Source organism: Apaloderma vittatum, unplaced genomic scaffold (genome assembly GCF_000703405.1).
Source record: "Apaloderma vittatum isolate BGI_N311 unplaced genomic scaffold, ASM70340v1 scaffold24237, whole genome shotgun sequence".
In the NCBI taxonomy this organism is placed as follows: Eukaryota; Metazoa; Chordata; class Aves; order Trogoniformes; family Trogonidae; genus Apaloderma; species Apaloderma vittatum.
Genome location: NW_009725995.1, coordinates 1 through 13,164, shown reverse-complemented (window position 1 = coordinate 13,164; position 13,164 = coordinate 1). Strand labels below are relative to the sequence as shown.

The 13,164-nt window shown below is 41.0% G+C and overlaps 1 protein-coding gene across 1 annotated transcript in view; it reads left to right on the top strand.

The window, feature by feature from the left end:
• The window catches only part of LOC104276710 (ankyrin-3), a gene marked incomplete at both ends in the record, with an annotated part of 60,776 nt that extends 52,747 nt beyond the window's left edge, over positions 1 to 8,029 (top strand). Inside the window, 5 exons of the mRNA XM_009873129.1 lie at positions 3,800 to 3,898; positions 3,991 to 4,089; positions 4,479 to 4,574; positions 7,686 to 7,758; positions 7,967 to 8,029. Coding sequence (XP_009871431.1) covers positions 3,800 to 3,898; positions 3,991 to 4,089; positions 4,479 to 4,574; positions 7,686 to 7,758; positions 7,967 to 8,029 — 430 coding nt within the window. The remainder of the gene's footprint in view (positions 1 to 3,799; positions 3,899 to 3,990; positions 4,090 to 4,478; positions 4,575 to 7,685; positions 7,759 to 7,966) is intronic.
• Positions 8,030 to 13,164: the final 5,135 nt, after the last annotated feature.

Sequence of the window (13,164 nt, the reverse complement as noted above, 5' to 3'; positions counted from 1 at the left end):
TAGCAGGTGCTCACATCACTACTCAGGACATGCGTGATGCCTGTAGCAGTGAAGCCGCCTTTCAGTGCAGATGCCTCCAGCTGCCCAACCTGCCCAGGCCAGCAGCACCAAGGGCTTCAGAGACAGCCTCCATCAGCTTCAGCTCTCGGACACCAAGAGCTGTAGCAGGGAGAATAGTGACCATGTCACCATGGAAACACCACAATTTCTACCATGCGGTTGGCAGGGGAAAGAGGTTTCGCTTAGTGGAAAGATGGGGAAAAGTTTGGAGGGGAAAAGTTTTCACTTAGTCTCTGATTTAAACAGCAGGCTGGTCAGGAGTGAGAAAGAGCATCAATAATTACTCCTCTAGCCATTTATGAAGGTACCACATGTAAATCTTTTGTCTGCTATTTCTAGAAGGAAATTGACCTTCTACTGCAGTAAATATCAGGGGTTTGATAGCTCCTGTGTCAATATTCCTTGTCAGAGGCTGGAGAGAAGAGCCTTTGCAGATCACTTCAAAGGAAACATGAGATCAGCTGGTCTTGGCTCTCTGATACGCTCCATATTTTAATGTTTTAGGGTTATTAGCAGGGGGTTCCCAGCAGGTGGCCCTTGACTTTGGATTTCATCTCCCCGGTTGGTTTTATGATGTCTGATTTTTGTTGACCTTGTAGGTCATGTTAAGAGGCCTGTATTTTCAAGGGGGAGAAGACAATTAAGTTCTTGCATGAGGAAGGTGCACAACGTTATTTCTTTTTAACTGAAGTTTTGATGTTTGGCCGTGTTTTAATCTGAGTTTACATTTGGACATGTAGAAGCAGGGGCCACAGAAGCTACGTTTGAGGTACATGGCATTGAGTACGCTCAGCATTCTGCTGAAGATTCAAGACCGTCCAGCTTAGGGAGCCCTGTCAGATTCAGACTCTGGGCACTGCTAGGAAGCTCTTAGGCCAACCCCAAAGTAACGGTAACTGTAAGATGAGGTCCCAGTCTTCAGTTCATGGAAGTTCATGGTCAATGGAAAGTTTCATTCTGCTGATGTCAATGGAATCTGGATCTGGCAATGTTTCTTTCAATGATTAACTTATCCTGGTTGTCAAAGCTAGCAGTTCCTTTAGATGGCAAAGGGTATATAATTAACTGAAGAAAAAATGCACACCTTAATTCAAAGTAACTGGCACAGCTACCATCTTCTAGCATATGTTAATACATCTGAAATTAGGTAACCAGAGGCAAAGTGACATGAAGAAAATGATGTTTCTAAAGCCATGGACACTTAAAACTTCCCTCTAGTGAAAATAGTTCGTATCTGAGGTTTTCTCTTTCTTGTGAGCAGCTTTGATATTATAGTTTGAATGTGTAGTCTCCATGTTGACCTTGGACTTGCCTCCTCAGTGCTTTTGACCAAGTTGTCTAACCTGGCCACACCTCACTGACACAGATGTACAGATGAAGGATGACAGACTGCAGCTTTTAACTCCCTCTACCTCTTGGGCACAAGGCTTTGCTTCTCAGAGCAGGAAAGCAAAGGGTACTTTTTCAACTTTAAACACTGATGAGAGCAGCGGGAGCCTGCTCAACACAAGACTAGCCCATCTTTCAGTGTTTCCACCTCACAAGGTTGGCTTTTGGATCTACTTCTAAGTTGTTCAGTCCCAAGTACTGTATTTTCCTTCTGGCTGTGTGGCTACTCTGGGCTCTACTAGCAGCCAAGACATGCATCATGGCCATGTTTCTGCATAAATATAATATAACTAACCTTTCTGCCACTGAAATGAATGATCCCAGCCAGCCTCACCTCTTTCTGAAGAAGAATTCCCATAGTGCACACTTGTAGTGTATTTTACCATGTGTTTAGTGTATTTGTGCTCCTTGTATCAGATATGGTTTTTACGGCCTAGCAATTGATTTTTTCATAAAAACTGGTAATGGAGCACGGGGAAAATGCAACACTGGAAGTCCCACAGAGTAGCAAGGGGACATATTACACTGGCAGAGTAGTTTTATCCTGCTTGCAAAATGAAGCCCCATGTGAACACTGGCTAAGATGACCTTTCTGGTGTCTCAGAGCCCATCAAGCTGGCCCACAAAACCTGACCTTTAAAGGGGAAAGGAATCCGGATGACTCACCTCAAGAGAGGGGGAAGCCCATTAATCCAGCTCTGTGAGCCAAGCAAAGCATCTGCTGGAAAACCATCAAGCTATTAGTGTGAGGGGGGGAGGTTTGGAGAGAAGTGGCCTCTCTCCGTGCCATGGAGAAAAATAGCATGTGTCCCATTTAGAGGTAGCCTTTTCCTGGACCGTACTTTTCAGAGCTCTAGACTGATTTTTTTTTTTAAGGAAGAAGAGATAGCGTTGTCTTCCAGGAAAGATCAGACAGGAAAAGATAATTACTTCAGGAAAGAAAATCTAATAATTTCTAATACACTAAGCATCTCAAGTAAATGCAACTTTTTTCAAAACTGGTAACAGTGTTCTCATGGACTTAGAGATTAGAAAAGAGCAACAAGAGAAAGCTTTGATCCTCTTTGTTTTGTTGCATTGTATGTTAAATGTCAGCAGTTGATCAAAGTGCTTACTGCAATTAACATGTTTCAACATGCTATTTGACTTATTTTAAATATGTGGATTCTAATGTGGGCAAGTTCGGTCAGCCTAGTGACTCCTGCTTTGCTACCAGTAGTTTGGTTTTTTTAAAAAAAAGTAGTAGTTTTTAAAAATCTTGTAAAGTTTTTAAGTGATACTCTTCTTGTACTAACTGGTTTTAGAAACATTTCTAGGATGTGTATACTTTACTATAAGAAGCCATTTAATTGTGTTTAGAGCACTTGGTGGGGGAGTCCCAATGTTGAGAAGCATTTTTGGTCTGTCCACTAGTAATGAGGAATAAGTAATAGGAACAAAAAGGAGGCGTTCAACTTTCTCATCTTTGCAGTTGCCAAGAAAAAGCAATTTCTTCCAGTTTGCATAACACAAGGCCAGACACATGAAAAATTAGACCCTCCTGTCTTAGAGCCTCAGTTCACCAGCTGGTATTCCAGTTTCTGTAGGACTATATTGTTCTGGCAGAGCTGGCAAATCAGTTGCATTGTTTTAGCCTGCGATAGATAGGGGGACACCTATCTAGCAAAGCTGTCGTGTGAGTCCTGGGAACTTGGGCAGAGCAGCAAGTAAAACAAAACAAAGCAGTGGGATAAATACCACACGTTTTCTAGCAAGGAGAGACATTCCTTACGCCTGCGCTGCTGCTTGCCGGTCTGCTCGTGTGCCCCATCTGGGCGCTGCTGCAACAATTCTTCAGATTCTCAGGCAGAGAGAATAAATCTACCCTTTGCATTTCAGCTGTGATTTGTGGTTGTTCCTACGTCCAGCCTATTTTGGCCCACACACCTGTTTTTTAGAAATTTGTTATTACTAATTTACTTATTTCTTTACTACCACACTGTAGGAGCACCAAGCATGTGAACCTCACTGTGTGAGGCATCATACAGGCATTTACTTAAAAAGGTGGGCTCTGCCCCAGAGACCTGAGAGTCTGACTGTTGACGAGGAAGGCAAATTTTTTAATCAACAATGTATGTGTTGAAGATTGCAGAAATGTAGATTATTCAGAGAGGCTCACAAAGAACGAGACTTGAATCAACATTCATGAGGAGTGTTTTTTTCCAAGGTTGGGGGACTTTTCACACAGGCCAGAGAAATAAAGCTTAACAGGATTTTTGCTGTTTCATTTCTGGTTGTTTTGTTGGGTTTTTTTTTTGGTCAAGGGATGTGTGGGCTATTCCCATTTACATTCTGCTTACATTCATTCTAGATGGGATACACTCCTTTGCACGTTGGCTGCCACTACGGAAACATAAAAATTGTTAACTTCCTTCTGCAACATTCTGCAAAAGTTAATGCCAAAACGAAGGTGAGTTTTTTCCCGCCCCTGCCTTGCTTGTTCTGTGCAGCCAGCCCGCCTGCCGTGCCCACAGCAGCCTTATCCTTTCCCTGTGCCTGCAGAATGGGTACACGCCGCTGCACCAGGCTGCGCAGCAGGGACACACACACATCATCAACGTCCTGCTCCAGAACGGCGCAGCCCCCAACGAGCTCACGGTGGTAAGTGTGGACAGGACACCGCGAGGCCACCCCTTCCCCCTCGGGCTCGGTCGATCCACCCACGTTTGAGGAACGGGAAATGTGAAAAACGTTTTGTGCGGTGGGAGAGGGAAAGCGCAGAGGAAGCCTATTCCCATCGCCCCCACATCCTCTATGCTCTTCCAAAACTAGGACAGCAAACATCTGAAAATCTTTTTATTTTCATTCCATTTCTGTAAAGAGTTAAATAATTACAGTTCTATATCCTGCTACCCAAATATATTTACTTCAGTCACCAACATGCAAACATTTGTTTGGCCTTTATTGTACATTCTTCTACAGTTAATTAGCAGCTTCTACACTTTTCTTTGCTAACATTCAACTTTTGTTATAAATGTCTCAATTGCTAGAATGGAAACACTGCCCTTGCCATTGCTAAGCGACTTGGCTACATTTCAGTCGTTGACACATTGAAGGTGGTGACAGAAGAGACCATGACTACAATTGTAAGTACAGCTTAGTTCAACAGTGAATGGAAGAATTTTTCCTAAGCCAGTATGCTCAGCTTTGTTTAGTTAAATTTCTACTGAGATTCCAGTTTAATTTCCATCCGTTTCCCCTGAGCAGTATAAAGAGGATATTAAGTCAAATATAAGCAAAGTATTTTTAAGGTCATAGACACTATCAGGATGCATGCAGAAGGAGTACCAGCTGAGCAGAAAATGGACAGTGTAAATGACTGATCATAGATGCCATGTTTAGGGCACAAACCACACCAGTATCGGATGGTTTGGATTTGAAAAGACATTCCTACAGACTTGGGTAAGTACAGGCTGCTTCTGCCTTTTGAGAGGGTTTGCCAAGGGACTGGTGTATAACGGCCTAAAAGGAACCTATTCTTATCAAAAAAGTGGTTGGAATTTACTTAATATCACCTCATTGCATAGTTTCTGGCACCTTCTGAAAGATGGTGAAAGGCTGTCTTCTGTAAGCAGCCACAGTCAGCTCCTGCAGCCTCAGATATCCATTCACTGACAGGCACATGAGCTCCAGCTTGTCTGTCTGGTTGCTCTGGAAGGCTTATTGCAGTTATAGCCAGCAGAGATTAAAGGGACTAGCAATGGTCAAATATTATGTGCTATCAGAAAAATGGATTCACAGGATCCAAAATATTTCTCAGAAAGATCTTCTATTCACTAACGTTTTATCAGATTGCTCTATGAACAAGGTTTGGTGAGGTGAGGAGCCTCCGTGCACCACCATAGTGGTGAGAGTTGGGTCTTAAGAACAATAAATTCAGAGCACTAGCTCTGAATTTGCTTTTTTCTTTCTGCAACTTTTTTTTTTTTCTGATTAAAAAGAATAAGAGATGGGCACATACATATTTTTAGGCTTATCAGAGATGGAGAACAGTTACTGTGCTTTCGATGTTTTGTTATCACCCGTTTGTGTGGTCTATCAGTGCAAGCAGGCGATTGCAATACGATGAGCATTTGGGCTGACGGGCAGATTTTAGCTCATGTGCCTTCATATGTGCCTTTTCTTCCTGTGACTTTCCCGGCTATGGTCTATAATTCAGTAGCTTACAGAAAATTCACCTTACAAAAATCCACTTAAAAAAAGACAAATTTCAAAACAATAAAAATATAAAGGAAGATGCCAGAAAATAATCATGAGAAACCTCTGGCTTTTCTCAGGGACACATTTCTCTCTAGAAAGACTCCAGAATAATTTTCCACAATGTGAAAAAATTGGAGAAGATTATATATGTTGTAGGGTAGATTTAAATTGAATGATTGCCTCATATACAACTAGGTAGCTGAGGGAGAAGTAGAATCACATTTTTATACTAAGAACTCGTACTAAGAACATGCTCCAGCACCTCAGTGTCCTTCGTGTAGCGAGGGGCCCTCAAATGAACACAAGGCTCACGAGTCCTGAATACACGGGGCCAATCCCTGCCCTGGTCCTGCTGGCCACTCTGTTTCTGACTAAACATTTATGTTCTGTAGATGAAGAGTGATAGAGAGGTGGTGGGTCAGGCTGTGAATTGTGCTTAAAAGAAATGTTAGATGCTGAAAGGCCTATATTGCCTCAAATACCCGCTCTCAAGAGAAGCCTAGAAATAATTTCCATTAAAGTCAGAATATGCTGGTTATCAGTCACAAGTGTGTAATTGTCAGGCTTTGAAGTCTAGACATGAAATCTGATTTACAGCTGAGGGTCTTGAAAATTCAGTTTGACTGGTGAGACTTATTTTTTGATGCTTGTGGCTAAACAACTCCCAAAGGTAACTTTAATAAAACAGAGGATGAACATGTATTTTACTATCATTTATACTCAAACACCAATTTAAAGAATCTAATAATGCCTGAAAAAATAAGTGATTTTGCTAGTTTAACAGCAATGTGTTAAAAAGCTTTGCGAGTAATTCCCACAAAATAAAGTAAGTGTGAGGCTTTTTATAAATTTTGTGATGTTTGAGCATGCAGGAACTCTTCTGCCTGTATCAAGTGATGGCAGTAGCCCAAAACCCATGAACTGCCAAAAGAGTATTCATGAGGCCAGAGAAAAACTGAAACATTTTAAAATAAATGAAAATGGAAAAGCTATTTTGTCCTCTTGAACTTGTCAATGATTTCTAATTTGTATATGAAGGATGGGAAGTAATGATGATTAAAAACAATATAATATATATAGAAAAAAACAGACATAAAGATGGGTGTGGTTCCTGGTGTGGAGTATTTGGTTTGGTTTGTGCATTTTTTATTTGTGGGGTTTTGTTTTGGTTTTTATTCTAAGGAATTCCATTCCTTGAGTGGTAACTGTAGGGTCTCCTGCATGACTTAAAATTTTACCAGTGTTTGCTGTGCTGTACCCTGGCTGGAGAGTAAAACATGCACGTGTAACATGCATGGGATACACAGGTATTCCATGGACAGATTTCAGGCTTTCGTAACTTTTTTTTTTCCTGCACCTAATTTCTTTTATATTGGTCTTTGAGTCTGAATCACTATAAACATTGGGATGAAAATCAACCAACCACTTCTGAGTGTCTCTAATGCACAAATTCTTTGAGGGGTATCATTTAGCCTGCATGTGGTTACAATTGTTCTCATTTGTGGGAAAAACAATTCATGCCAAGGCATCTCTGAAAAAAACACATAGATTAAGCCTGCTCCCAAATTGCAGCATTTTTCTAATGACAAAGGGGAAATACTTCCCTCAGAAAGTTTAGTTTAAACAGAGATGACATATACTCAACATTTAAATGACTATTTGAAGAGTTCTTAATAAATCCCTTAACATGAAACTCTTTTCAGTATATATTTCTTCTTTTGGTAACATCATTTTTTAGACTCCCAGCTCCTGCTTTTTCTGCAGTCAAAATATGAATATAGTTTAAACCACAAATATAATATTGTCTATTTCTGTGGTCTTTTTTAATGTATAGTTCAATGCAAGTATTAAGAGGAAAGTGAATATGAAGCTAAAAAAAATAAATCTTGTTTTGCTAACTGCAGATAAAACAATGTCCTACCTTGCATTTAATTTTTAAAATGATTATTTGTTTTTAAGAAAAATGTCTGCACTCTGAAATTTTTTTTCTTTGACAGACTGTTACAGAAAAGCACAAAATGAATGTACCTGAAACCATGAATGAAGTTCTTGATATGTCGGATGATGAAGGTATTAAAAAATAAAAAAATCCTCTTGCTTATTTTTCACTCTCTGGTTGTTGTAGGAAATCCTAGTTTAAAAAAAAAAAAGCAACAAACAAATTGTATTAGATGGATATGGTCTTTGCACATTCATTTTTTTTTTGTATTGATTATTTTGTTGACACATTGATAGTCTATGATTTTGTTTAATTATTTTGTTTATTTAAATCATGCAGTTCGTAAAGCCAATGCCCCTGAAATACTCAGTGATGCTGAATATTTATCAGATGTTGAAGAAGGTATTTGTGCATTTTTGTATTGCAGTGATATTTAACTTAATCTTCCTTTTATTTCATCTGTCTGAAAATTAATCCTTTCAGATAATATTCTTATTATCCCACTAACAATAATTGCTGCTTTACAATTAAGACTGTTTGCAAAAATTCTCTGAGCTATTGTAGATAATCCTCTAACTTTCTTGGAATTTCTTACTCACAATTTTTTAATCAAATTACCTCCACTTCCCTGGAATAGTCCTTTTGCTCCTGCTTCTATCAAATGGAGAACTGTTTCATTGTAAATGAAAAATTAAATATTGGACAAAAGGGTCAAGTATCAAAACACTTTGGAAGGAACAGCTGATAGTGAAAGTGAATGGCAGAAGGAATGAGGGCTTTTTGTTTGGTTGGTTTTTTTAATTCTTATTTGAATTCAGCTCTGAAATTGTTGATTTAAATTGATAGTGGACCTTTAGTCTGGAAAGAAGTATTTTCAGGGGTTTTTTGTATTTTGGAATTTTCTTAATAATATTTCAATCATGACATCCAGTAAAAACACATCAAATTGCTTTTGTCCTGAATGAAGAGGGTGCTGCATTGGACTCAACCTGTTGGTGTTTGTTAGTATTAAAGAAGTACACGGTAGCTGAGATTTTATCTGTATCACCCTGTGGAGTTCAAGTGTGACATTAAATCTGTGAGTGGGAACAGAAGCCTCTGTTTTCAGTGCCTCTAAATAACTCTTCTGAGCTATGGGCACCAACAACTTGCCCGTCTCAGCTCGCTCCTTGTTGCTGGCCAAGTTTGACGTGGCTCCAGTGGTCCCCAAATATTTAAAACTCCTCTGGCAACTGCTTCCCTCTCCTCTGCCGACATCCCCTGTTGGGTCAGAGCTCCCCTGGTTTGGAAGTGCTGGACTCTGCGAATTTCACCAGGAACTGCGGATTTACAGAGGCTACGGCAGGATTAGGTTCCCAGGTGACACTCAGAAATGGGAAGGTCTTAAGTTGATGAAGAAGAACACAGTCCTGAAGGTGTTTTTGTGAGTCCATCTCGCATTAGAGCTGCAGTTTTTTCGTCTCTAATAGGAAAACAAGTGACTGGATTAAATTTTCTTGTGTTTCTTTAATTAATTTCTCCCTTTCTTCATGCCTAATGATATATTTACTTTTAATTTTCATAGCGTTTAAACAGTAAGGTGTGAAAGATATTTAGCTAAGTTCATTGTGTACAGCTCTTGTTTAATTTATGCATTGAGGCTTTTGGTTTGTTTTCAGTTTGTCATCATGTTCCCCTTGCTGCAGTTCCAAATGGATAGCGTTCTTATTGTACACCTGTGTTTTCCAAATAACTCTCCTAGGCTATTGTACTGTTCAGAATACTGTATTGTTTTACCTGACTGGAACACCGATGCATAATAGTGTTAGTTAATAGAGCAGTAACTATTGCCCTATCCCACTGCACAGCATGTGGCGAGGTACAAATGAGGAGCACTCCTATATGGAATCTGAATATTAGAACTAAAGATGTAAAACATGTCTTTTATGTGCAGGATCATCTTTAAGGCCAAATCTGTGGAAGGCTTTTGTAGTCACTAACTCTCAGCTTAACAAAAACCAAATCAAAACAAAAATTAAGGGTGCAGGTAATACAATCGATTCTTTGCCTAAAGACTGTATTCTGCACCCACTTTCTTATAAGGGGAGCTAAGAGACTGGTTTGCATAAAACAGAGTCATTTTCAAAACTAATAGTCAAAGAGAGCTCTCAAATCAAATAATAGGTATTTTACTAATCTTTGCTAAAGCATTCCGATGTGCAAGGCATGCAATGAATTACAGGCCTAGAGGTAATAACCACTGGTCTGTCTTTCTTTCCTGACTTGAACATCTGTAAAGACAATACATTGACTCCCATCTCCACAACTTTTCAGTGTTGATAAGGTATTTGTATACTATGCATCCACTTAAAACAGTCAAAATTAGTATCTTCAGGATGGTAACGCACTCTGACAAATCTCATAGCCAGGGAGCTGATTTCCAAGTGAGAGAAGGGCACAAATTTACCACCCAAATCCAAGTTTTCCCTCACTTGGCGAATGTACATGTCATCAGCCAAAACTCTTCAGTGACGGAAGCTTGTTTAATGATTTCTCAGTGTGCCACAATCCTCAAGGTTTCCCTCATAAGAGAAATTGAAGGCTTGGAAAGTAGAGTCTCAGAACTCAGAGACAAATGTCAGGAAACTGTTTCCTTGTGTTTATGTCTTATGTGCCCACTAAACAAGTATTTACGTAGAAATTGTGTAATTTCTCTTCCCTGCTGAGGACAGTTTGGTTTAGAGTCAGACTAGTTGGGAGCAGGGAGATCTTTTATTCCTTTATCCTAGACTTTTCTGGCGAATCTGCCCAAATGAGGTTAAGTGCTAAGAAACTGCTACACTGCAAAAAAAACAAAACAACAAACCACCCAAGGGGTTTTTTTGAAAGTTGTGAACTGATTTTGTGGGGGAAAAAATGAAGGCTCATTCTCATATGTAGCAGAGAGCTTGCAGAAGGAATATAGAGCAATTCTGGTGCACACTGAACATGTGCTCTGCTTTAATTTTTAAAGAGATTGCAAATTTATAAATGTGAAACCTGAGACTGCAAGAGCTGGGCCTTTCCTCTTACTGTCTCCAGATGTTAGGTCACACCCTAGACCCTGTGCATCTGGGAGCCCCAGAAGTGCACCCCGTGGCCGTGAGGCTGGTGGGCAGCTGGGAATCAGCCCTGCTAAAGGGGGCAGTCTGGGCCTGGAGGGAACCCCCTCCTCTGCAGTCCAATGCTCAGCCTGGGAGCATCCCTCCAGGAGAGAGCCAAGAGCTTTAATCTGGTGGAGGTAGCTGGAGCCCTGCTTCGCCTGCCACAACCCAGCAATGAGCTCTGTCACAACAGCTCTCCCCAAAGTTGGTGCTGCTGTCCCAGACACTATGGGACAACAAGCAATGGAAGCTGACACAAAGAGGGATGAAACTGTGTGAGCAGTGAAGGGTTAAAAATCCAAACCAAAAAAACAATTCAGGTGTTGAGAATTTTAGGCAGTCATTGTCAAAGAACACTTATAGTTGAGCTTTTGGATGTTTTTTTATTTCGTCTTCAGTAGATAATAAACTTTAGCTGTAAATAAGGACACTGTTTTAAACCCATTTAATGGAGATTCCTCTCTTGGTAGGAGTAAGTATCATGCTAATCAGTCCCTGGCAGATTAGATAGATGTCCTGATAGGACATGAGTGCACACTGCCTGATCCCTGAGAAGGTGCTCAGGTACAGCAGTTTAAGTGCAATTAAGACAGGTCAGAGCATCCCCATGCATTAAAGTCCCGTATTGATCATTATATTTTTATGCTCAGAGTTTTCCAGGTTTCTTTGTCTCCATAAAATTTTACAGATTCATAAAAGTTTCGGCGGTTTAGTACTGGCTTTTCTCCATGCTTGTGTGAAACCCAAACCTTGGCTGCAACTAGAAGCATCCTGCTCTTCCCTGTGACTGCGCCTCTTCTGCCATCAGGCAGCTCTGGACAGGCTGTGGACAAGGGAGTGGCAAAAGTTTCAGGGATCTTTATCAAAGCCAAAGACAAATACCCATTTGGATCCCAGGCTATGATTAAATTTTGTCTAGGACTTTTCCCAAGCCACGTGATGTCTCCTCTCCTGCTGCCAGAGAGCCTGTATTTCTCACTGGCATCTGCCCTGCACTCTTGCAATTCACAGCTGTAAGAGACATCCTGAGGGACCAGAAAAAAATGGGGAAAACATGGGAAAAAGTGACAAGGGTGATGAGAGTATGGAAAAGCCTCTCAAGGAGAAAAGCCTACAGACAGTAGGACTGTCTGTCCCAGAAAAAGAAAAGAAAAGAAAAGAAAGCTGAATGAGGGATAGGTTAGACTGTATAAAACTGTGGTGGCAAAGCGAGCAGAAACGCTTGCTGTCTCTCCAGAAGTCCAGGAGTATGGGGCATCAGTGAAACCAGCAAGAGGCAGATTCAGCTTAAAAAGGCTGCTCTTCCATCAGGTAGTGGAGCTGTGTGACTCCTTGCACACATCCTTGGTGTGCAGAACATAAAAAGTGTACATGAGTTCAAAGTGTAACTGTTAAGAATTTTAAAAGAGAGGAATAAAAGACTTGTTTATGACTATACAAACCTCTTGCAGGTTTAGAAAATACGTGCTTCAATCACTGCCAGCTAGAAAAATGTGCTGGAGGACTTCCACTGTTTCACGTTCTTATATTCTGTGAAAGGTGGCTGCTGTCAGAGACAGGGTATAGCAGAACTGATGGGCTTTTGCTTTGACTTACTGCCGCTGTTTTTTCTTGGATTTTGAACGGTTTCCTATACTTGGGATGTGTTTGCCCACTGTTAACAGGGACATCAACACGTAATGGATTACAAAAGGAACGATGGCAATTGCAGCAAAGGAATGAACTATTGTTTCTTTGGTGATTTTCATCGGTGCCTCACTTTACAGGGCACTTCTCCTCTATCGTTTGGTTTTTGGAGATTAATTTTGTCTTCGCTATTCCATGGGGCCTCTCTCTGCAGGAATAGCGTGCTGTGAGCAAACATTGTGCTCGTTACCTGAAAGGCAGAGGATTAAGGCTGTGGCACCTAATTAAATAGAGTGGGATTGCTGAAACGTGCACCACCCATTTTGCTCCAGCCTCCCACGATCACAAAACAATGTCTGGAATTCTTTGAAATTACCACTCCTAGATGCAGCTTTTCCTTTGATGGGAGCATTTCATCACAGTAATCCTGCTCTGGCTGGATTAGCTGCAGAGCAGGATAACACCTAATGTATTTTGCAGTTCAACTGGAATAGGTTTGGATTATTTTTTTTTTATCGTTCTCCACCTTGCCTGTGACAAATGATGCTCCGAAAGGAAACGCCTCGTCTGTTCCTTGCAGCGGTGTTGTCAGCCTTGCGGTAGCTTCAGGTGTTGTCAAGTCACAAGCTTCCAAATTTGCTGGCCCGGCTCGTAATGGTTTAAAGCTGCTCTTTAGCAGTGCCCGCTTCCTCGCCCTCCCGAGCCGCCGCCCGTTTTTTCCTCCGGCTCCTGAACTTTCTGGACACAGAGGAGGGCGGAGAGGGGGCCGAGGCGGCACCCAGACCCTCT